The sequence below is a fragment of the Eumetopias jubatus genome, unplaced genomic scaffold, assembly GCF_037043125.1.
Source record: "Eumetopias jubatus isolate StellerSeaLion01/CBP00866 unplaced genomic scaffold, mEumJub1_p1.0 scaffold_5, whole genome shotgun sequence".
Taxonomy (NCBI): Eukaryota; Metazoa; Chordata; class Mammalia; order Carnivora; family Otariidae; genus Eumetopias; species Eumetopias jubatus.
In genome coordinates, this window is record NW_028274811.1 from 28173764 (window position 1) to 28200138 (window position 26375).

A 26375-nucleotide genomic window follows, 5' to 3' on the forward strand; every position below is an offset into this window, starting at 1 on the left:
ATGTGTTGGTTCAGAGCTACATCTTCAATAGACTCTGTAGATTCCCTTCATACTTTTTATCTAGCTGTGGTGAGGGAGTGTGTGAGGGGGGATGGTTCAGGGATCAGGAGTGGAAACACGGTTTTAACAAAATCCCAATCACTTTGCACAGAGGCACAGTCCCATATTCCTAGACTGTTCGATTGTTCCTTGGCCGGGGGGGGGGGGGGGGGGGGGCGGGGATTAAAAAGCACTAATTTGCATTTCCAAAGAACAGTGATGGAAGCCATCAGAAGCATCACCATGTAGCTTTGAGAATTTAGACCTTAATTGAAGATACACTGTTCTGAACTCTTAGATTTACAGCAAAAAAATATGAAAGGTTTACAGAAAACCTCAATTCACCATTAATTTTGCATTAAGGAATTTTTATTTGCTAATCTTTTTTTTTTTTTTCATGGTTTCTTGGAGATTTTTTTGAAGCTTCACCAACTTTTACATAGGTTTAAAATGATCCAAACAATATACTCTAAGTAAAATGAACACAAGATATTTTGAGAGCATTCCCTTCATATTAGCTATTCTCATTGTACTCTGGTCAAAGTTTGGCAATAAATCCTTGCAAACTTGAATCACATGACTATCAAGACAAATGCCACACTGAGTCACAACCAGTGCAGTTTCAGAACATGTAAACCTTTCTCCTGCAACTCTCAAATCATGTCAACTAGAATTACACTGCTTTTAATGATGGAACTTGTGAAAATGCTGTGTTTTGAATGTGGCTGATCAAGTCATTTTGCAGAAGGCTAGAAGCGGATTATCACAGCTATTACCCTATTTTAATGATTTTACAAGTAGTTTATGTGCTGGAAAGCACTAGGAAGAAGTGTGAGTTGGTTCAAAACTAAGGAAAAGAAACAACACTGTAAACCACAGTAAATGTATATATAAACACAGGCACACAAAACTAAACATTACATCTATGCAGGCAACATCTGGATTTCATACATCTTTGGCATTCAGAGATACTGGGTCAACCAAGCCAATAGTGAAGAATTATTTTCATATATTTTAGGAAATGTCTTGCCCCAATTTAAAAAAAATGCTATGATCTCCATTCTAAAAAATTCACTGATAAAGACAAACTGGAATCAATCTAAAAAGTTACCTGGAAATATAATTAACAGCAGTCCTTGAAAAGAGGTGTGGGGTTAAGGGTTTCATTAAAATGAGAAATGTAGGCTGAGACCTTGTCTTTTAGAGCTTTAGACTAAAGATTTTAACACATCTTTTGAGCAGTGCCTGATTTATATGGAATCCAGTTTTAACTTGTATACATTTTCACAACTTATGGTAAAAGGTACATAATTAACCTATGTCCCCAGTGCTACCATTTACCCCCAAAATACTGCACAGGCGCACACACTTGCACAAGCGCATAGAGAGCACGTTTTCCCCACGTGCTTCTGTCTCTTGCCATTCTCTTAATATGCTTCTCTTGAAGGGGAGCAGTGACTCAGTGGATGTGTTCCGAGGAGCTGGAAGAGTGAGGTGGGAAACCCGATGACTAGGGTCCATCTCCCCGGAGCTGGGGGGAAAGCCAGTTGCTGCTATGCGCAGCTTCATTTCTGAATGTTCAGGCCGTAAGAATCCTGTATCATTGGGAAAATAGCCACAGTTTAGTTGTGCTCCACAACTGACTTTGTTTCTTTGATCCAGGGTCAGAACTAAAATGAGAATTTTGGAATGATTTATTTTGTACCAGAAAGCATTTCTCCCCTTTAGAGAAACTAGTAAGGTTTTTCCTTTACACCAATTTATGATACAAATAATTAACTTCTCAATATCACAATATAAGGAAATACTTGAAAGAAAATGCATGTCCCTGTAGGTATTCAAGACAGGTATCAATGAGAGGCAGTTACTTTTAATAAGGCGCAGTTCTGTTGTCAGGATATTGGAAGTACTTGTTTTAGTTTTATTTATTTAAGTAATCTCTACACCCAGTGTGGGGCTTGAACTCACAACCCCAAGATCAAGAGTCACATGTTCCACAAAATGAGCCAGTCAGGTGCCCCTAGAATAGTGAGTACTTGAATTACACGTGGCAGGATAAACCAACAGGTTGGTATGTCATTCCCTCCTTTTCCCATGATGCTACTGATGATTCTAAACAGGGAAGAAGCTCTTTTTTTGAAAGGAAGGTTAAAGTGAAACAGAAAAGCTGTTATTACTAAAACCGGAGGTCATGTTGCAATGACCTTGTTGGTTTAGCTAACTGGTATTTCCTTTCAGTCATATCCCTAAGATCCTTATCTGTCTCAGATGTTCCAGTATTAATGACAGAACTATAACTGATTTGGAAAAAAGCTAAAGAAAACACTAATTCTGTTATTAAAATTATTCTTGAGGGAATTGGAGCAATCTACTCTCAATGGAATTGGTGAAATATACTATAAAATCCTCATTTATAACCAAGAGAGAACTCTCTTAAGTTTGAGTCTTTAAAAATACATATTTGGCACTTACCTTTCAGCTTATTTCAGTAATTATGGGAATCTCAGAACCTCATGGAAAAAAACAAACAAACTCAATTTCTTAGAAAATTAAAGTGCTTTAAAACCTACCTAAAATGTTAGTCTATCAGTGAGGCTTGCAGACACTATCACTTGGAAGGCATTACTTCTAAAAACAAAAGCCTTTGTGCTATAAAAGTAAGAGCTGAGAGCAATTAAGAAAAAGGAAAATCAAACACAAGCATTCATTTATTTCTACTGAGAAATAAAATATGCCAAACAATGCAAAAAAGCTATAGGACAGGACCAGAATCCCCGTGCAGCTCACAAGGCAGAACAGGCTTCCTCTCTCACACACACAGGCCTCCACAATGAAACTACGCACAAGGTGCTACTTGTTGCTTGCCCTGGCAGTACCATTATGTAAAAGGGAGTGGGGAGTACCTCTAAATGTGGGGAGACTGGTGCCTGTCACTACTTTTGGTGAAAAGGCACAAATAACCGAACTGGACACCAGTAAGTTTGGAACACTTCAGAATCAGACAACTGGGATGGAGCTATAGGGCCTATCAAGCCCTTGTGTTGTACCAGATGTGCTTTTCTTCAAAAGACCGATCCCATGGAAACTAGGAGGTGGACCCCATCAGCACCTAATAATGGTAGCATTACTGTTACAAACACAAGTGATTCAGAGATAAATGTGGTGTAAGGTGGAACTAAACACAACTTGTCTCCTGGTAAATGCAAAAACCTCTAGAGACTTATACATTATCCTAAAAATTCTGAAGTGGTCTCCTTTCCCCACAACCCCCTCATACGTATGTTATTAAATACTCAAAATGTCAGAGCATACTAGCTAGATAAGACACATTAAAATGAAACATCTGTCCAACAAAAATGCCAAACATCAGGGTGTGTTTTATTGCATGACGTTTGCATAAGAAAAAATATTATTGAAAACTGTAAGGCATCATGCAATCATCAATAAGCTAATTATTAACTGTACACTTAAGATAGGTGGACATATAATCTAAAATTTAAAAACTAGTTCCAAAATAGTACATAAAAATTTAACACGGTGAGCTTTTAAACATGGTTTATATTTGTAGTTTCATGTTGTTAAAAAGTGCTTCAAATGTACTGCTGGAAAGTTGTTCTTTATAAATGGCGCTGGGGATAATGTCAGATTATAAACTGTATAAACTATTTTTATGGAATTAGAAAGCTAACATTGTGATAAACTTACTTAAATCAGTTTTCAATTTGCACTCAAATTAAGTTGATATAATATTAATAATCTAAAAAACATGTTTTCTAACCAACAAAAGTCTATTGAATTCAAGTTATGCATGTTGAGTAGATCAAATCTCTGAGTAGGCCTGAATGGTGAGACCTGGAACCGATGCAGGTGGTTGTTAATCAATGTATTGTGCCATCCAACGGAAACCTTCTCCGTAGCCTTGCCTTTTGAGCACACTGCACATGAACACTTCTAAGGGTCGGGCATTCAGTTCTTTCAGAGATACACTGCCCTAGAAGGGAAGACAGACATTATATTATGATGGATGACCCCTTTATGAAATAAAAGCTCCACTTTACAGCTGACTTGCAGCTTCTGCATCTCAGAACAAAGGGTGACTGTGCTAAGCCTTGGTTGTTGGGTGGACAAGTCCCTTAGACACACAGGAAACCTCCTTCTCTCAGTGGGAAAGAGGGGAGTTTCTGAGGCACAAAAGAATGAAAATAATCTTTGACTTGGAAAAATTTAAGTTACCCAAGCCAGCTTCACTAATATTAAAGACAAACCTTTTTGAGTAGGTTTATGACTAAACAAGGCATTTCTAAAAATGGGGAGTTGACTTACTGAAAAGACACAGAAAACAGACTAAAGTCTACCCTAACATCAGAGCCTCCTTCCAAAGAATGCAGTATTTCTCTATTCTGAAAATATATGTATGTATGTATACACACACACACACACACACACACACACACATACACACCGAAGAAATTTTGTTTGTAAACTCTGATATTTTTCTATACCAAGGTCCCTTCCTCAAACAAATACTAGTAAAAATGATTGCAAAAATAATGCATTTTGAAGCTTATTATAAAATATGTTCAGGGCGCCTGGGGGGCTCAGTTGGTTAAGCAACTGCCTTCGGCTGCTTAGGTCATGATCCTGGAGTCCCAGGATCGAGTCCCACATCGGGCTCCCTGCTCAGCAGGGAGTCTGCTTCTCTCTCTGACCCTCTTCCCTCTCGTGCTCTCTGTCTCTCATTCTCTCTTTCTCAAATAAATAAATAAAATCTTAAAAAAATAAAGTATTATGTTCAGGGATGCCTGGGTGGCTCAGTCGGTTAAGCATTTGCTTTAAGCTCAGGTCATGATCTCAGGGTCCTGGGATCCAGCCCTGCTTCAGGCTCCCTCCTCAGTGGGGAGTCTGCTTCTCCCTCTCGCTCCCCCTACCCCTCATGCTCACTCTCTTTATCTCATATAAAACGTTAAAAAAAGTATTATGTTCAGAAAATCCCCAAACACTGTACAAATTTACATTTTATTTTTATCTCTGAGGAACTTAGGGCCTAAATACATTACTGGAATGCTTAAACCTTTAAGTATATTACTTGGTGGCTATTCTGAAAAACTAAGAAGAATAAACTTTGAAAGCTTTCATTCAGTTTCCCACAAGCATGAGCTTTGACATTTTTGTTATCCCTAAAAAAAGGTTTCATGCAGTGGTAGAAAGAAAACACATGAAGACATTTAAAAAGACCCAAATGTACAAATAACAGTTTTTAAGAAAAAAATAGTAATAATGGGCATAGTAGTTGGACAATAGTAATTTGAAGCAATTGGACAATAGTAATTTAAAAAGACATTTGGTTGTACACTTGAAACTAATGTTACATGTCAGTTATACCTCGATTAAAAAAAAGGCAGACCGCCAACTGGACTAATCACCATGATTACTGTTAGTGCTAGTATTGGAATAAACTATTTCAGAAGATAAAAACAAATAAGGTATTAAATTAAAAGACCCTTACACTGTCAAATGAAATATTCACACTAGTAAAAAAAAAAAAATTGTTTTATTTACCTTTCCTGTTGTCTGACCATATAAACCAAACATCTCTCGTAACCTCTCTTCACTGATGGCTTCAGGTCTGTCAATCTTATTCCCAAGAATTAGTATAGGCACATTAGCAATGGTTTCATCTGTCATTAGTGACTGAAACAAAACAAAATGAAAGACAAGATGTTGATAAACTATCTGAAGAGCTCCTTATGATAAGATACCAATGAGTATCAAGGACTCATTCTCTATCATAGCATGTCAATATTGCCAAATTTCTTTGACAAACTTTTCGTACATTTTAAAGCAAGCTCTGGGGCACCTGGCTGGCTCAGTCAGTAGAACATGCAATCCTTGATCTGGGGGTTGTTAAGTTTGAGCTCCAAGCTGGGTGGAGAGAGGAGTTAAAAAAAAAAAAATCTTAAAAACAAAAACAAAACAAAGTGAGCTCAAAGAAACTAAGCTCAATTCTTCTGTTTCCCTATAGCTCAACTCTGCTCACTCTGTGAATCACTAAGGGACTCTAAAACAAATACCTTGAAGGTGAGCAGACCTGGTTTCAGTTCTAGTTCTACTGTTTATGAATTATGAGATCTTGGACAAATAAGCCTCAATGAAGTTCAAAGAGAATTTGGAATAGTAGCACCTACCTTATGGTGTTGATTTGAGAATTAAATGAGTTAATATACACGTGCCTGGCACAAAGCAGGTAGTTAGGAATTCCCTGACCCTGTTCCATGACCACAGAACCTACCTGGACTTTGCCACATGAACAGTTATTTGCCTGCTCTGGGAAGAGGCACGGTCAAGGTCAAATCACTGCTTTCTCTGTGGTCCCAGATCTAGCCCTGCCTTCCCAGCTGATCCTGAGCCACTTTACAAAGCATCTGACCTGGAAGAGGGGGAGGAGAAGTGGCTACAAATGCCCCTACTCACTCCTGGAAGTGGTGACTAAGATACTATGTTATACCATTTCCAGGTTCCGGCCAACTCCTGAAGAAAATGGCATCTAGGATGACCAGGGACTCAAGACCAAGCCACTCCAGGTATGCTGCAGACATGAAATATACTAGAAAGGCATGCTGCAGAGTGAGCTTAGGTCTTCAGGAAGAAAGTCTGTGTTAGTATGTCCTCAATAGCTACAATTACTCCAAGCTACTGTCTCTGCATTCTAAGTGGAGTAACCACTGAGCTCCATAAATTGCCAGGAGTTATATCAGAGACTGCAGAAAAGCTACACTCTGATACCTAGATCTCCAACCTATTTCCTCAAGCTTACCAGAGTGATTCAGCTATGTTTAGTTTTAGTTAACTTACATCAAGTTCTTCTTTTGATTCTAACAGCCTTTCATGGTCTGCACAATCCACCAGAAATACAATGCCATTGATAGCAGGAAGGTAGTTTTTCCACACTCTTCGAGCTAACAAAAACAATCAGGAGTTAGATTTTATTTGCTGGTCAGACCTAGCAGATGGTTTGATGGAAGAGTCCAACAAGATATCAAGTATAATTATCCCTTAGCTGCTATCACTTCACTATATACTCAAGTTAATCTTTAACCCAGGGTTGCCAAATCTTTCCAGAGGACCAAGGAAGGCTTTCCTTGATGTGAGCAAGTCAAATATTTTACTCTGCCCCAATTCTCCCAAGTCAGAAGTGGAATTATTATTTGCTACCAATGGACAATGATGCACATTAAGTTCATTGGATGACTGCCACTATTTTTAAATTTTATTTATATGCAGTATTCATTTTTTGACATTTTATCAGTTTTTTTGCCACTGATAAATTCGGAGTCAGTGAAAGAAGGAAATTTGTGGGTACAGATTTGTTAAGTTAATAAAAATAAACACAGTTGCAATAAAAAAATAATAAAAGCAAACTGTTAGAAATTAACTAAAGTTGATGAAACCTTTAGGGTAATTTTTTTCTATGACATTATTTTTAGAAAAGTTTTAGGGGTGCCTTAGGGGTAAGCAACTTTTTTCTGACTTCAGTTTTATGATATATCTTAAAAACAGCACAGAAATTAAGTCTCAGACAAACTCCATTAGGTTCCAATTCTCTCTAACCATTATATTCTGGAAAATACTTCATATATATTTCAAATAATTATTATGTCTCAAATGTGCATTCACTAGCCACAACCAATCAAAATCTTTTCAACTATTTGTCTTAGGAGCTTTCAGAATGCCCACCAACTTTGTAATATTCACTATTTATGAATTACCATGTGCTGGGCACTGCCATGTCTTTAGGGGGACATAAGAAATAGACTTTAATTCCAGAAAGTTTAGTAGAGGAGATAACACAGTCTTTTCCAAACTTGTAGACACTTACACAAACGCACTAAGCACTATGGAAGTATAATTAATAGCACTCCCAGGTGAGAGTGGCTTCTCAGGGGAGGTAGCCATACTTACACTGACTGGTCCCTGAAGGTGGGTTACTTGTGTGCAGATGAGGATGGCATGAGCAAAAGTACAGAGGGGGAGAACATCAAGAGGGTTTTGTTTAGTTGGAGTACAGAGAATAGGAAAGGGAATAGAGGAAAATAAAGACTCAAAAAATAAGCTGGGATCAGATTACAGAGATCCCAAATGCCAGGTCAATGAGTTTGGCTTCCATTTTGTAGGTCAGCCGTTGAAGGTTTTTAATACAGAGAGTGACATCATAACATGATTATGACCATCAGTGAGATGTGAATTGGAGCAGAGGATAAGAGGCTAAATTTAGGTTCATGCTTTACACCTAAAGCAATTCAGACTTAAATTGACCAGGAGTATTATGAAAATCACTTTGGTTTAAAGCTTATCTGGTGGTAATAATTCTTAAATTTTAAGTCTACTCTGGCCTTCCTTGAACAGAACGAGATTTCATGCACTAGGAAATAATGGCCACATTTTTATTAAAATAAAGCAACTATAAGAGTAATAGAATCTTACCTTGAACATGTCCACCCAAATCAAAAGTTGTAAAGGTCATGCCAGCAATGGTTAGTTCTTCTGAAGCTAAATAATAATATAAAATATTTTTACAACAAGAAAATCAGATATCCATTCATGGTATATATTGCTATTTAATGTTTGATTAACTGCAAGCAAATAAGTTCAAATCAGACATTTAGTAACTAGTAAAAGAATCTGTTGTAATTAGATATACTTCAGTTTATATTGACAACATAACACAAGTAATGGTAATATTCTAGTATTCACTACCTTTCACAAATCCAACATTTTTTTTCCTTCTTTCTTTCTCCTGCTGAAAATATTAACTATTCAGATAATTATCTGCTGTGAATTCAGGTAACTGCTCCAACCTTATAATTTTTCCTATAATTCATCTTAGATGACACCAGGGAAATAATTTTCTCTCATGGCTCTCATATTAGCAAGTGACAGTCTTTAATGATAAACACAGTTGCAATAAATATTTTTGCCAGGATGTCTTCAAATTTTTTTCTGCTCCCTCCCTTCTTCTAGGACTTCAAGTATAGGTTGGCTAGACTGCTTCGTATTATCCCACAGGTCACTGAGTATCTGTTCATTTTCTTTTCATTTTTCTCTCTGTGCTTCATTTTATATGGTTTCTAGTATGCTGACTTAAGTTCACTGGTCTTTGCTTCTGCAGTACTGGCACTATTTTGTTGTTAATCCTATGTAGTGAAAATTTCAGTTATTGTATTTTTCAATTCTAGGAGTTCCACTTGGTTCTGTCTTGTATCTTTCATTTCTTTCCTCATTCTTTTCATGTTTTCCTTCAGTCCTTGAGCACATTCATTACAGCTCTTTTGGGATCCTCATCTGCTAATTCCATCATCTTAGTCACTTCTGGGCCTGTCACTACTGATTGATTTTTCTCCTGGTTGTGGGTCACACTTTCCAGCTTCTTTGCATGTCTAGTCATTTTTCACGGGATGCTGGATTTCGTTTTATTCTTTTGAAGTAAGGTGGACTTTGTTCTGGCAGACAGTTAAACTGCTTGCAGATCAGTTTTTGTTTTTTTTTTTAAGATTTCATTTATTTATTTGACAGAGAGAGACACAGTGAGAGAGGGAACACAAGCAAGGGGAGTGGGAGAGGGAGAAGCAGGCTTCCCGCCGAGCAGGGAGCCCGATGTGGGGCTCGATCCCAGGACCCTGGGATCATGACCTGAGCCGAAGGCAGATGCTTAACGACTGAGCCACCCAGGCACACTGTAGATCAGTTTTTAAGTTTTGTTGGGTTATCATAATCTTTACAGGTACTTCAGCCCCATTAACAAGGTATGATCCTGGGCACCTGAGTGGCTCAGTTGGTTGGGCGACTGCCTTCGGCTCAGGTCATGATCCTGGAGTCCCGGGATCGAGTCCTGCATCGGGCTCCCTGCTCAGCGGGGAGTCTGCTTCTCCCTCAGACCCTCCCCCCTCTCATGCTCTCTATCTCATTCTCTCTCTCAAGTAAATAAAATATTTAAAAAATTTAAAAAAAAATAAGGTATGATCCTTCTGGAGTCTCTACTGAATGCCTGGTCTCACCCTTCTGGCTGGTGGGAGAACATGAATGATTCCTGGGCCCATGTGAGCTCTGAGAATTATTTGGTTAACAGCTCTGCTACAATTATTCTTTCTGCAGAAATTGTTCTTTGTTTGGCCATGGGGAGATTTACCCTATGCACACAGATTGGTATTTAGCCATGAACATTTCTGCAGTTCTTTGTCTGCAGAGCTCCTTCTCTGGTACTGTGCCAAGCAAATTCTCGTCACCTCAGTTTCCCCATATTCTAGTCTCTCTCTCCTCAACTCAGCAGGACTACTGGGTCATGTTTGGGTTTCTTCTCCTTGCACCATGGTCTGAAGATTATCTCTGTGATAAAGCCTGAATAAAGAAAAGTTTGTTTTCCTTCTCTCAGGAATCACAGTCCTGTGCTAAATATTGTCCAGTTCTGAAAACAGTTGTAGTATATATGGTTGTCCAGTTTTCTAGCTGCTTACAGTGGGAGGATAATTCCAGATGCTCTTACTGCCCCATAGCAAAAGCAGAAGTCCCCTACAATTATAATGAAAGGTTCGGTGTAATTTTAACTATTCATTACAATTGCTGAGGCCCCAGAGTAGTTTCTTGTTAAAAAATTATTTATATAGACTCCCAACTGAATGAACCAATACAATTTGTGTTCAAAGTGTGTTCCTTTCCATAAGGAAAATATAATGCTTGGATGTGGTTGGGATACTACCTTTATGGTTACAATCCCTAGTACACTATAAAAAGTCCCAGTTTGATTAAGACACAGAAAACTGTCAATATCCCAGGGAGTTTGCCCCTTCCCAGTCACTGTCCACTCCCAGAAGTAATCTGAATTCTATCACTACAGGTTTGTTGTGCCTGTTCTAGAATGTCATATAAATGATACCATACAGTATGAAACTTTTTGTGACCAGTTTCTTCCAAACATCATAATATATATTTTGTATGTAAGTTATTCCTCTTTCTTATTGAAAAGAATTTCATTGTTTATCTTTTCTTTTCTTTTTTTTGGATGGGTATCTGAGCTGTTTCCAGTTTGGGGCTATTACAAAGAAGGCTGTTATAAACATTCTTGTACAAGGATTTTAGTGAACATGTCTTCATTTCTCCTTGATAAATACTTAGCAATGGAATTGTCAGATCATAGGGTAGATATATATTACCTTTTCCACATATGCTCTTTTTTTAAATTATTTTTTTTATTTGGGAGAGAGAGAGGGAGGAGGGTCAGAGGGAGAAGCAGACTCCCCGCTGAGCAGGGAGCCCGATGCAGGACTTGATCCTGGGACTCCAGGATCATGACCTGAGCTGAAGGCAGTCGCTTAACTAACTGAGCCAGCCGGGTGCCCCACATATGCTCTTAATTAATGAAAAATGTAAGACAAAATGAACGCGAGCTGCAGGAGAGCTGAGATGGCAATTGTTTTGTGCCTTTTACTCCTCGTACTTAGGACAAGGTGTGACATAAAGTAGGTGCTCAATAAATATGTGATGAATAAATAAAAGAGAGCAACAACAAAAATATGAAAATGGGTGGGGCACCTGGGTGGCTCAGTTGGTTGGGTGACTGCCTTCGGCTCAGGTCATGATCCTGGAGTCCCAGGATCGAAACCCGCATCGGGCTCCCTGCTCAGCAGGGAGTCTGCTTCTCCCTCTAACCCTCCCCCTCTTATGTGCTCTCTCTCTCTCATTCTCTCTCTCAAATAAATAAAATCTTAAAAAAATATATGAAAATGTGGGTGCCTGGATGGCTCAGTTGGTAGAGCATGCAACTCTTGATCTCAGGGTTATACAATGGAGCCCCATGTTGGATGTAGAGATTACTTAAAAATAAAATCTTAAAAAAAAAATTTTTTTAAATTGACTTACACCTAATATAATACCACACCACTCTGTAGTCTCTTTCAACTGTTTTTGCATACAATTTATATACTCAATTTCACAATGATCATTTTTTAATGGTATTGTTCTTGTATCAGAATCTTATTTGCCAAGCCCCACTCTTGTCCTAATATAAAAAAAAGATTTATCAATTTTATAAAATCTTCCTTTTCCAACTTCACTAAGAGTTTTACTGATAAAACAGTACTTTGTTTTTGTTGTTCTCCTTCCTTGTTCTCTGAATATTTACTGAATTAAATAACTATCATATTATTATCTACTTTCTGGTCCAGTGCTCCATTTTATACTCATTATTAAGTCCACACTCATTATTTCATAATTAATCTGTGGATTAGCTTGTTTTTTTTTTTTTAAAGATTTTATTTATTTATTTGAGAGAGAGAGAGAGAATGAGAGATAGAAAGCACGAGAGGGAAGAGGGTCAGAGGGAGAAGCAGACTCCCTGCTGAGCAGGGAGCCCGATGTGGGACTCGATCCCGGGACCCCAGGATCATGACCTGAGCCGAAGGCAGTCGCTTAACCAACTGAGCCACCCAGGCGCCCTGTGGATTAGCTTGTTTTTAAACTCTGTGTCTAAAAAAAATGAAATTGAAAAAGAAAATAAAACTTTGTCTTTTTGATTTATAGTCTTTTCAAGTGACAGTAAGGTCACAGGTATTTATAAGTTAGGCTTCTGTTCTAATAATTTTGTCACTTTAACATTAATTTTACTTTCTCAAATAGTATCATGACATAACCTTATATGCTGGATGATATGTATTAGTGATTTACAGAGTCACTGTTAATGTCTTTAGCAGTCTTTCTTAAAGAAACCACAGTAAATTATCTTTCAAATTGTTCTAAAACTTTCTGTAAATGTATCCATACGTGCCCTGTTTCTTGGAATAATTCTATGGTTTTTATATTAGATACTGTTGAGGTTTCTCAGAGTAGAAAAATAACTGGTTAATAAATTGAGAGTCACTAGCAAAGTGTAAGACTATAAGCTGTCCACTGAATAATGATTAAAAGTACAGTTTTAAAACTTGAAAGAAATTTAAGTTATCTAAATAAGGTAATGGTGACTATTTATAGTCTAAGCAGTATTTGGTTGGATAGACCTCAATCATATTATAATCCCTGAGACAGTAACTTTAATTCCTCTAGCTGGAGAAGGGTGTACTAACTGAAAAGAAGATATGTGTATTATTTTAAGATTTAAATATACTTCTTGGGAGTGGAGTGGGTTAGCTGTGATTTATTATACTATTTTAAGACTAGGTCATATCACCTGATGATAATTTATCCACCAAAAAAACACCAAAAGGGGTGCCTGGGTGGCTCAGTTGGTTAAGCGACTGACTTCGGCTCAGGTCATGATCCCAGGGTCCTGGGATCGAGCCCCACACCGGGCTCCCTGCTCCACAGGAGGCCTGCTTCTCCCTCTCCCACTCCCTCTTCTTGTGTTCTCTCTCTCACTGTGTCTCTCTCTGTCAAATAAATAAATAAAAATCTTAAAAAAAAACCAAAAAAACACCAAAAGACAAAAAAATTTTTGGTTAGTACCTATGAATTGGTATCACTTGATAAAGTAACATGTTGTATATGGGAATATACTTACTGGGATGTAACGTTGGGACATGTTGTCCAAGCCTGTCATCTTTTAGCATGTGTAGCAATGTTGTTTTTCCTGCATTATCCAATCCAAGAAATACCAATTTACCGGTTTTCTTATATAATCCTGCAGAGTAAGAGCTATGATTAGTCAAAATTCTATCTGACATAGATTATACAAACAAAAGACTTATTATTTTAAATAAAACTATAACATTTGCACTTTAGTTATTTGTATACTTTTCCTAATTAGATTTTTTTATAAAGAAACACCTATTAACCTTTTGAACTTGTAAGATTTTATTTTTTATTTTTTTTTTTAAAGATTTTATTTATTTATTTGAGAGAGAGAGAATGAGAGACAGAGAGCACGAGAGGGAAGAGGGTCAGAGGGAGAAGCAGACTCCCTGCTGAGCAGGGAGCCCGATGTGGGACTCGATCCCGGGACTCCAGGACCACGACCTGAGCCGAAGGCAGTCGCTTAACCAACTGAGCCACCCAGGCGCCCTGAACTTGTAAGATTTTATAAACTGGCTTGAATAAGCTTGAATTTCTAGTCTATTTTTAGTTTTGATTTGTAAATTCAAGTTATTTTTCTTTTTTTTAAGATTTTATTCATTCATTTGACAGAGAGAGAGCAAGAGAGAGCACAAGTGGGGGAATAGCAGGCAGAGGGATCTGACCAGGATCACGACCTGAGCTGAAGGCAGATGCTCAACGGACTGAGCCACCCAGGCGCCCCTCAAATCATTTTAAAACTAAACTCTGTCCCAGTCATTGAAATGTGTTACCTAAACCTGTCTCAATACCACAAAGCTGATCCCCTTGACAATTTAGGGATAAATATCAATGTCATCTACTAGAGAAACACACATAACACACTTGACATCATGTATTTGTAAAGCTGGACCAAAAGGAAAATTAAAGGGGCGCCTGGGTGGCTCAGTCATTAAGCGTCTGCCTTTGGCTCAGGTCATGATCCCAGGGTCCTGGGATCAAACCCCACATCGGGCTCCCTGCTCTGCGGGAGGCCTGCTTCTCCCTCTCCCCGTCTCCCTGCTTGTGTTCCCTCTCTTGCTGTGTCTCTCTGTCAAATGAATAAATAAAAATCTTAAAAAAAAAAAAAAAAAGGAGGGGCGCCTGGGTGGCTTAGTCATTGAGCGTCTGCCTTCGATTCGGGTCATAATCCTGGGGCCCTGGGATGGAGCCCCGCATCGGGCTCCCTGCTCCTCGGGAAGCCTGCTTTTCCCTTTCCCACTCCCCCTGCTTGTGTTCCCTCTCTCACTGTGTCTCTCTCTCTCAAATAAATAAATAAAATCTTAAAAAAAAAGGAAAATTAGATTTTTCATGGATGAAAATAAGTTTAAGCGCTTTTGACAATAAAAATCATAGTGAATTTTTTCAATAAAAAGTTTAGGTCACTGTCAAATTTCCCTGAGAATACGGTTAAACTATTCACAGGTTTGCATAAAACTAAAGCAAAACAAAAAACCAAGCACATAATTTACATGTATCAACTAATACTGGTAGAAGAAGTGAGAGAAAAAAGAGCACTGACCAATTTAGAAGAGATTGGCATTTACTGCGAAATTAAAAATTGAGCTTTATTTTTTTAAAAGGCCTTTTTTCAGAGCAGTTTTAGGTTTACAACAAAACTGAGTTTTAAAATAAACTGACAAAACACCTGTCCCCACACATATACAGCCTTCCCCATTATCAACATCACTCACAAAAATGGTACATTTTTAAAGATTTTTTTTTTTTTTGACAGAGAGAGACACAGCAAGAGAGGGAACACAAGCAGGGGGAGTGGGAGAGGGAGAAGCAGGCTTCCCGCTGAGCAGGGAGCCCGATGTGGGGTTCGATCCCAGGACCCTAGGATCATGACCTGAGCCGAAGGCAGACGCTTAATGACTGAGCCACCCAGGCGCCCCAAAATGGTACATTTTTAACCAACAATGAATCTACACTGATACATCATAATCACCCAGAGTTACCTTAGGGCTCACTTTTAGTATTGTATATTCTGTATTTTGACAAACATATAAGAACATATATCCATCATTATAATATCATACAAAGTGTTTTCACTGCCCTAAAAATCCTATAAGCTCTGCCTGTTCATCCCACCTTACCCCCCCCGCCTGGCAACCACTCATCTTTTTACTGTCTCCATATTTCTGCCTTTTTACCTTGCCAGAATGTCATATAGTTGTAATCAGACAGTATGTAGCCTTCTGAGATTGGCTTCTTCCACTTAGGAATATACATTTCAGCTTCCTCCATATCTTTTCATGGCTTTTTAGTGCTGAATACTCCTTTGTCTAGATGAACCAGTTTATTTCTCCATTCACCTACTGAAGGGTATCTTGGTTGCTTCCAAGTTTTGGCAATTATAAATGAAGTTGCTATAAAACATCAGTGTGCAGGTTCACGCCGTTTTCAACTCCTTTGGGTAAATACCAAAGAGCACAACTGCTGGATTGTATGGTAAGAGTATGTCTAGTTTTGTAAGAAATCACCCAATCTTCCAAATCATCTGTACCATTTTGCATTCCCAGGAGTGAATGAAAGTTCTTGCTGCTCTACATCCTTGTCAGCATCTGGTGTTGTCAATGTCCAGCTTTTGAACATTCTAATAGGTTATGTAGTAATATTGAACTTTATGTTTCATGTGTTTGACACCCATGGAATTACATGAGGACCCGGGGACATAGTAGCCATCCCAAAAATATTTACTCAATCAATAAATGAACTTTAAAGATATTAGGCATTGTAATTCAGGCTACCCATTTAATAAGTTCATGCCAAAATAACACCCAATTCTTTATCCACATTGAAGCTTAAGGAGTAAATTGTTTCAAGTCCTAAACTTTTGATAACCCAGTGACCAACAATTCTGATCCTAAGGGGAAGACTGTCTTCCATATTTACTTGAGCTGGGATACTACATTTCTCACTTAATCATGAATTGTGACTAATAATTTTTTATACATTTGTATTTCTTTTTTTTTTTTTTTAAAGATTTTATTTATTAGAGAGAAAGCAAAAGCGGAGAGGGAGAAGCAGACTCCAAAATGAGCAGGGAGCCCGATGTGGGGCTCGATCCCAGGACCGAGATCATGACCTGAGCCGAAGGCAGACGCTTAACAGACTGAGCTACCCAGGCGCCCCTACATTTCTATTTCTTTTCTTTTTCTTTTTTTTTTTTAAAGATTTTATTTATTTATTTGGCAGAGAGAGAGACACAGTGAGAGAGGGAACACAAGCAGGGGAAGTGGGAGAGGGAGAAGCAGGCTCCCTGATGCAGGGCTCGATCCCAGGACCCTGGGATCATGACCCGAGCCAAAGGCAGACGCCTAACAACTGAGCCACCCAGGTGATCCACATTCCTATTTCTTAAAACATTTCTACATCGAATGTTTCTAACCAGTGCAATCACAATCAATCTTACCATCCTTTTAAGTAGTAAAAGTGCACTGGATAAGATTCCAAAAGGGAACACCTACGACGTTTAAACTTTAACCTTTAAAGTGGGTTGGACTAAATCCTTATTTTTTTAATTTTTTTAAAGATTTTATTTATTTATTTGACAGAGAGGGAACACAAGCAGGGAGAGTGGTAGAGGGAGAAGCAGGCTTCCCACTGAGCAGGAAACCCGATGCGGGGCTCGATCCCATGACCCTGGGATCATGACCTGAGCCGAAGGCAGATGCTTAAGGACTGAGCCACCCAGGCGCCCAACTAAATCCTTATTTTGTGATAGACACTATTAAGCAAACTGTTACACATTATTTAATCTTCAAAGTAACTCTTGAAGGGTGCCTGGGTGGCTCAGTTGGTTAAGCGACTGCCTTCGGCTCAGGTCATGATCCCGGAGTCCCAGGATCGAGTCCCGCTCAAGCTCCCTGCTCAGCGGGGAGTCTGCTTCTCCCTCTGACCCTACCCCCTCTTGTACTCGCTCTCTCTCACTCTCTCTCTCAAATAAAATTAAAAAAACAAAACAAAACAAAATAACTCTTTGAAGTAAACATTATTATCCTCTTTTTTTACAGAGGGGAACAAAGGCTCAAAGTTAACTTGCTCAAATGCCGAAGTCAGATAGGAGATTTGAAACCATGCCTGATGCCAAAGCTTTGGTTCATTTCATTTCTCTACACTGCCTCCTACTGTTAGCCCTATTAACCTCTTGCTTCTGCTTATGAGGCAATTTATTTTGCTTTTTTTTTTTAAAGATTTTATTTATTTATTTGAGAGAATGAGAGACAGAGCGAGCACACGAGAGGGGGGAGGGTCAGAGGGAGAAGCAGACTCCCCGCTGAGCAGGGAGTCCGATACGGGACTCGATCCTGGACTCCAGGGTCATGACCTGAGCCGAAGGCAGTCGCTTAACCAACTGAGCCACCCAGGCACCCTATTTTGCTTTTTCAACATAGTTCAGCATAGATTAATTTTTCTATAAACTGAGATACAGATACCAACCTGTTACAACCCGGGTTATCCCAGTCTAATGAAGTTTAAAATGTTTATTTCTGACCCAGTTGTTAAAAATACGTAATAAAATATTTCAGTCTGATAAAAATATTTAAGAATTCTTGAGGAGGTAATATAGAGAGATCTGATATTTGACCTGTAGTAGAGTGACAGTATAAAATGTGAGGAATTTTAGTTTAAAAAGGAAAAAGAAAACCTTGATTTTTAAAAATGTGCAAACATTGAGGTTCAAATAAGAAATAAAAATAGATTGACAAGGGTTGCCTGGGTGGCTCAGTTGGTTAAACTGCTGCCTTCAGCCCAGGTCATGATCCCAGGGTCCTGGAATCGAGCCCCACACTGGGCTTCCTGGCTTCTCCCTCTGCCTGCCGCTCCCCCTGCTTGTGCCTTCTCCCTCTCCCTCTCTCTCTCGCTCTCTCTGTGTGTCAAATAAATAAATAAAATCTTTAAAAAAAATAGATTGACAAAATTTGATCTTACATTATCCTTTTATATATAATAGTCAAACAAAATGTGTATTTTCCAAACAAAATTTATTTCCTTTGTTAAAATTATGTTTGTGGAAAAAGAGCCATTTATACAGGAGATTATAATTCATAAGTACGGTTGTGGCCAGTCAGGAATTATGTTGACAACTCTGTAATTACATGAAATGTTTCTCTTTGTTCCAGTTCAAGATGATGATTACATGGAGACTAAACTTAGAGCATGATTTGAAAATAGGAGACCAGAAATATCTTCATTAATTACTATAATAAAATTGTCTATGTCGTAATATAAAAGTTAATCAAAAGCTTGTTTCGCTGGAAAATATGAGAAGTTAAGAGTGTCAATAAGAGAATGAGATGCTAAAATTTTCCCTCTTTAAAATCTACAGAAGAGAGGAAAATCACTAGCCAGATTTGCTGGGTAAACAAGTCTCATTTAGCAGACTATATGCTACCAGTTATGATATACAAGGCACTTTATGGAATGTGCATTTTATAGTAACAAAAATAATGCAGAGAATTCCTGTGAGGATTAAATGAGATAAAGTATCTAAAGCACTTAGGTAAACTGGCTAATCAAAGGTAGCTATTCCTGTAAATAATATTCCTATCAACAATCTTAAGGGGTAGGAATTATTTTTAATTTACAGATAAGGAAACTAAGGTTAAGGTGGAGAAAGTAATTTGCCCAAGACTACATAATTTATAAGAGATACAATGAGTAACTGTACATGTTTGTATGATTTCAAAGCCCACATTCGCAACTACTGGGTTATATATAAAGAGGTTCTAGACAAATAAGCACTTTTATTTAAGTAGGATTAAATGGGATAACCATAGAGAACAAAGAGCCAACATACCTAAAAACTGTAGCACACTGCTGAAACCACTGTAAATCCAGTCAAATATGAAGGACATATCCAAATCTTATAGAGTCTGAAAAAGAAAGTGTTTTGAATTCAGTAGTCAACATTTAACAACAACATTAAAGAGGAACTCTGAGTAAATAATCCTACAACAACCTTACTATAAGGAGTTAGCCCTTCTTACCCAGGGTGATCTAATCTGATCTATACTGATGCATAGAAACCAAAATGCCATTAAAATACAAACTAGTGGGGTGCCTGGCTGGCTTAACTGGTAGAACATTCAACTCTTGATCTCAGGGTAGGGAGTTCAAGCCCCATGCTGGGTGTACAGCTTACTTTAAAAAAAGGCGGCAGCGGGGGGGCGGGGGGGTGTGCCTGGGTGGCTCAGTCGGTTAAGCGACTGCCTTCGGCTCAGGTCATGGTCCCAGGGTCCTGGGATCGAGCCCCGCATCGGCCCCCTGCTCAGCGGGGAGTCTGCTTCTCCCTCTCCCACTCTCCCTGCTTGGTGTTTTTGTTCTAACTCTCTCTCTGTAAAATAAATAAATAAAATCTTAAAAAAAAGGAAAGAAAAAAGTAAAAGCCCTCTATTTTTAAAAAACCAAAAAAAATTTTTAATTAAAAAACAAACTAGAGACCATTATTTGCCAATCAGAGTGGCAAACACGAAAATGAACTTTAACAGCCAGAACTGGAAAAGATGTCGTAAGAGAGGCAGTTAATAGCAATATAAATTGATGCAAATCTTTTTAATAACTAATTTGCCAGTAATATATGTTATACTGTTTGACCCAAGAATTCTACTTACTTATTTAAGGTATGCTTTAACTCACAACCCTGAGATCAAGACCTGAGCTGAGATGAAGAGTCAGATGCTTAACCAAGTGACCACCCAAGTGCCCCCCAAGAATTCTACTTTTAGAAATTGTCCGAAATACGGACAATCATATATTCAGATGTGCATCAAAGCATTATGTAAGAAAAATTTTGGAAATAATCTATATTCAACAGTAAGTTAAATGAAGTATATATGGTCTATGAAATAGGTACCAAAACCTTAGAGTAGGGGAAGGAAGAGCAAAGAGAAAGAGATGAAAAAAGGAAATTTATGATAGTAAGTTTCCAAGTCTGATTATACCTTTGTGGAGTAAAAACCCTTACTTTTGGTCTTTTGTAGTAAATGGTAACAGGTGGTAAATTTCTGGGTCTGTCATCTTTCTGCATTTTGCAAATTTTAATCATGTTACTGAATGTTAAAAAACATTTTTTATTTCTTTAACTTTTTTATTATGTTAATCACCATACATTACATCATTAGTTTTTGATGTAGTGTTCCATGATTCATTGTTTGTGCATAACACCCAGTGCTCCACGCAGAACGTGCCCTCTTTAATACCCATCACCAGGCTAACCCATCCCCCCAGCCCCTCCCCTCTAGAACCCTCAGTTTGTAAAAAACATTTTCTTAAATTACAGTAGAAAATGCAGAGTATAGTTCCGTTTAGCATTTACTTGACAGGGGCTTGATAACTAATAAAGCTAATATGGAAAGAAGACAAAAAAAATCCTGGAGAAATGAAAGATCACATATACAAAAATACACTTTCAGATCAACAAAGTTCATTTTCTAGAGCTAAACAAAACCCAGGCCCAAAACTTGGGCCAAGTCCAAACAATTTGAAAGGTTCTGCTATCTTTGACATTCTTTAAACAAAGTGTGACACACAACACTGCTTTCTTTAACCACCTCTCAGTCAGTGGGCTGCCAACCTGATCCAGACAGGCCCACCAAACTCAGAATTGCTAGAGGATAAGGTGTTAAGAGATTACATTGCCCTGAAAATGAGAGACAAAAAAGAGACACCTACCTCCAGTTTAGAAGGCCTAGCAGTATTTACTAGGAGATTCCCTGGATCCAGGCAATAGCCTCTCCCCTCTTCCATCCCCTGACTTGAACTCGCCAGAGCAAAATTTTGCTCTTGCAACCAGTCCATTCCTGACTGAGAATGACTCACAAATTATAAAGTTTCGTATGTCAGTAGCACAAGAATGAGAACTAGAAGAGCCATATATAGAAAAATCCAGGGACGCCTGGGTGGTTCAGTTGGTTAAGCATCTGCCTTCAGCTCAGGTCATGATCCCAGAGTCCTGGGATCAAGTCCCACATCGGGCTCCTTGCTCAGTGGGGAGTCTGCTTCTCCCTCTCCCTCTGCCCCTCCCCCTGCTTGTGCGCGCGCTCTCTCTCTGACATAACAAATAAATAAAATCTTTAAAAAAGACTCTCCCCTCTGCCCCTCACCACTGCTCACTCTCTCTCTCTAAAATAAATCTTAAAAAAAAAAAAATCCAGTACCTCAGAAGTTCTTATTTTACTCAAGTTGAAAATTATATCTCATTCTATTATTATTCTAGGTGATGTAGAAACTGAAACTTGTAGTCACAGAAAATGTATACAGTGGCTTATCTTTTCTGAAGATTTTTAGGTAAGATGTGTGTTTTTCAAATAGAATCATAATTTTTACTCTAGGGAATCAAATAAAGCAGTGGCGTATTGAAACATTTTATTTAATTCAATAGTGATTACCAAGTTCATATCATGTCCAAGGTCCTAAGCTAGACACCCTGGGGGATACAAATACTGATGATAAACATGGCTCTTTCTCTTGAAAAGATTAAAGTCTAGCTAGAGAGGTAAGTTAGCTACACAAATGTAATTCAACTGAAAAATGTTAAAACTGAATAGGATATTATCTAGGATGGTTAACAACTTACCCTATAGAATTTCAAAACTTATACAAACACAAAGAAAAAGACTGCCCATATTGTAAATCATAAGCTATTAGGGGATGAATGATCATAACAGTGTAAAATCAGAATAAAAAGAAGTAATGCAGTAGGAAGGGGTATGGTATGCTCACAAATGTACTTTATGCTCTGTACAGAAAAAGAGAAAATCAGTCCTCCTTGTCTCTACACAGTTCTACAGAGACAACAAGTTGTAGCTAAGGAAAGGTTTGTTTTGTTTGTTTGTTTTTTTAAGATTTATTTATTTGACAGAGAGAGACAGCAAGAGAGGGAACACAAACGGGGGAGTATGAGAGGGAGAAGCAGGCTTCGGGCTGAGCAGGGAGCCTGATGCGATGCAGGGCTTGAATCATGACCTGAGCCGAAGGCTGACCCTTAACGACTAAGCCATTCAGGTGTCCCTAAGGAAAGGTTTCTTGGATGATGTTCAGCCTGAATCTTGAAGATTAAATAAGAGTTTGCTAAGTGGTTGTTATACTATGTGCAGCGGTGTGAAACTAAGTGGGGACAGCAAAAAGTCAGGTACTGTGAAATGATGGGACAGGTTAGGGGGCTGCAAACTTAGCATCAGTCAACAGGTGCTCACAAGGGAGGCGTAAGTCAGAATGAGAAACAAATCTGAGACTAAATTTAGGCATTTGGTCTTCATGCTTGCTACCCATAACATATTGATATAAGAAACAATATTGAATCAGTCTTTCAATTTAATAAAGCAAAGCTAACAAGAAATAGCAGCTACCCCCATAAGCTTTATGATTTGTTGAAAGGTTAAGAACAAGAACTACGCGGGCGCCTGGGTGGCTCAGTCATTAAGCATCTGCCTTCGGCTCAGGTCATGATCCCAGGGTCCTGGGATCAAGCCCCACGTCTGGCTCCCTGCTCAGTGGGAAGCCCGCTTCTCCCTCTCCCACTCCCCCTGCTTGTGTTCCCTCTCTTGCTCTCTCTCTTTCTGTCAAAAAATAAATACTTTAAAAAAAAAAAAAGAACAAGAACTACGGAGCCAGGATTTTACCACCGACCTTAGGCAAGTTACTTCAATTTCCTTACCTGTAAACTGGGAATAACAGTAGCTACCTGAGATGGTTGTGAAGATTAAATCCATTACTATACACAAACCACTTAGCATCTGGCATGGAGGAAGCATTCAGCATTAGCTGCTCTTATTTCTTCTACCATGTGGCCCACAGGACTAGGCACTTTGTGAATGTCACCACTAAAACACCCCAACAACCTTTCAAAGTAAATATATATATATATTTTTTGAGTAGGCTCCATGCCCAATGTGGGGCTTGAAATGAGGACCCCAAGATCAAGAGTCACGCATGCTCTACCGACTGGGCCCCCAAGTAAATACATTACTGTTCCCATTTTACAGAAGAAGAAACTGAAGTTACAATAGCTAAAACTCAAGTATTGGGGATTGGCACATCCAAGTTCTAAACACGGGTCTTTCTGACTTCTAAGTCCGTTCCCTTTCTCTTACACTGCAGTGGCTTTATAACAAAGGCTATATTTGTTTAAATGGTTACATACCATTTTTTTAATCACTCCAGCTTATGACTCTGACACGTAATTCCTCCTCCCTCACATCACACATCCAGTTAGTTATTCCCCAGCTCTATCAATTTCTGCAGTCTCAAGCTTTCTTCGATTCCTATAGGAACCAGTTAGTGAAGACCTTAAATCACATTCCCAAACTACCATCTTAACTTCAAATTTTGTTTGTACCACTCTGTACACACCCTCCAGAGTGGCTTCATCAAAATACCATCTTAGACTTGATTTACTGCATGGTTAGGGTGACTATAACTCCCAGCTTGCTGGGGACAGTCTCAGCAAAGTTAGCTCAGTACAATTATTCATAGTGCTTCCTTTCACTCTCAAAAGCATCCTGATTAGGTGTGAAATTATATAGCCACCCTATACCTATGCATAGAGAGCCACTGGAGGTCTGTGGGCTGAGAAATGATTCAAACTCCTCGTCCAATATTCCAGAACTTCCACTATCTATCTTTTGGTCACCTTTACAAGCTTAAATCTTCCCTACTTGTAGCCTTCCCTGGGCCAAAGTAAACCACTTGCCATTCACTGCCGGTGACCTATACTTTACCACCTTAAAACCTCTGCCCATTCTCCATCCCAACCAACAAATGAATTTCTCCCACCAATTCTACCTAAAGGCCTCCTGCCTCAAGCACCAGCCAAATGCTATGGAAGAAATGAGTTTTCACTTGAGATGATCTTTAAGGGACAGAGGAGTGGAAGAACCAACAGAACCCAGCAAGCATAGAACGAGAAGAGGGGCGCCTGGGTGGGCTCAGTCAGTTAAGCATCTGCCTTCTGCTCAGGTCATGAGCGGGGGGTCCTGGGATCGAGCCCCACATCAGGCTCCCTGCTCTGAGGGGAGTCTGCTTCTCCCTCTCCCTCTGCCCTTCCACCCGCTTGTGCTCTCTCTCTTGTTCACTCTCTCAAAGAAATAAAATCTTTTTTAGAGATTTTATTTATTTATTTGACAGAGAGAGACACAGAGAGAGAGGGAACACAAGCAGGGGGAGAGGGAGAGGGAGAAGCAGGCCTCTGGCTGAGCAGGGAGCCCGATGCGGGGCTCGATCCCACGACCCTGGGATCATGACCTGAGCCACTCACCCAGATGCCCCTCAAATAAATAAAATCTTAAAGAAACAAAACAAAACAAAACAACAAGAAGAGACGGTGGCAAAGGTGGAAAGAAGTTAGCCCCATTAGTACCGCTGCAGAGATGTCACAGCTTGCTTTGTGACAGGAGACCACCGCTGAGAGCCTGAGTCACCCACAGCAGAGTGGAAGTCCAGGAGAGCCCAAGGCCAGTACTTAGAGCACAGCAGGGCTGGGTCTCCAAGAGTCATTAACTGTGTGACCTTAGAACAAGCTACAGTTTCTTTTGCAAAACTCTCTCAGGGTGCTGTAAAGATCAAGCTGAGATAAAATGCACAAAATAAGTACTTCATACCTGGTTGCTGTCAGTATGGAGAAGTAGTAGGACAGACGGTCAGTAGCTGGAGGCAGTAAGGGAAGAGTCCTCTTTCAAAGAGTCTGAAATGGAAGGACAGAAGTGGGATTTTCTTCTTAAGGAAGGGTAAGTTTGTTGGTAAGAAGGAGCTAGCAGAAAGGGAGAGGTTAAAGATGAGCGAGAAAGGGAAGGAAGGAATTGCAAAAAGGGGCACAGTCTCATAAGAGGAGCCAGGGCTGAGAGCACATCTCCTCTAAGAGTAGAAGGAAGCAGGGCCAGGGAACATACAGTGGAGGCAGCAGGAATCAGACTCCAAAAGTGGAGAAGGGGTACTGAGAATTTTCTGAGGAGCAGAGTGAGGATTCGAATAGCTACTGTGGGGAAAAGATCAAGTTAAAAGACTGCTAAAAAGGGCCAAGTGCTTGGCTGGGGCTGAAAAACATTCACAGCACCATCCATCTGCATGGATTTCCAACCTCCCCCTCTCCCGGCCACTCCCTCCCAGCGAGGATCAGCTTTACAGAAATGGAGTGAACAGGGATTAGGAACTGAAAAAAGACAAGGGGAACAGGAATTTGAGAGTACTAGTGAGAGGCTGAAGTGATATGATCAAAAGTTCAGGCTGTGTGAATAAAGGTATAAAGGCAGCTAGTACCTGGGGATAAACTGGGCAGCAAAGGCAGGCTTCTCACAGAAGAGAACTAAGAGAACAGGGGGAAAATCTCTGGTCGAAAAGCAACTGTAGACACACATAGGCATAGTAAAAGGGCAAGAAAAGTGAAAGGTGGAGCAGAATTGTGTCAGCAAACTGGAGGAGAGTGTGGGGTTCAAAATTTCCAGAGGATCGGGTCTGGGTGGTGGCAAATTCCAAGGCCCATCTCTGGCACAGACAGATGAAGAAAGCTGGAGTGAAAGAAAGGGGAAGCCAGGCTACATGGTATACTGTCCACGCCGACAGCACAATCACCAGGAAGAACGCGGGGCTAGAGAGAGCAAGACTATGAATCAAGTGACAAAGTCCTCATTGAAGGGGTGCCTGGCTGGCTGTCAGTGGAGCATGTGACTCTTGATCTCGGGGTCATGAGTTCGAACCCCACATTGAGGACAGAGTTTACTAAAAAAAAGAAGTCTTCACTGAAGATGACTGTTAGTAGGCGA

The 26375-nt window shown here is 39.4% G+C and overlaps 1 protein-coding gene across 2 annotated transcripts in view; it reads right to left on the reverse strand.

Annotated features, from left to right (window-relative positions):
* Positions 1–222: 222 nt before the first annotated feature.
* The window catches only part of SAR1B (secretion associated Ras related GTPase 1B), a 32695-nt gene continuing 6542 nt past the window's right edge, over positions 223–26375 (reverse strand). Inside the window, exons 2-8 of one of the 2 annotated variants that reach the window (XM_028103646.2) lie at positions 25218–25300; positions 19418–19493; positions 13583–13702; positions 8521–8586; positions 6892–6995; positions 5599–5730; positions 223–4030 (exon numbers count right to left, since the gene is read on the reverse strand). In XM_028103646.2, the coding sequence (XP_027959447.1) occupies positions 3914–4030; positions 5599–5730; positions 6892–6995; positions 8521–8586; positions 13583–13702; positions 19418–19475 (597 nt within the window). In that variant the 5' untranslated portion in view covers positions 19476–19493; positions 25218–25300 and the 3' untranslated portion in view covers positions 223–3913. The remainder of the gene's footprint in view (positions 4031–5598; positions 5731–6891; positions 6996–8520; positions 8587–13582; positions 13703–19417; positions 19494–25217; positions 25301–26375) is intronic. The other variant, XM_028103645.2, reaches the window with a different exon arrangement.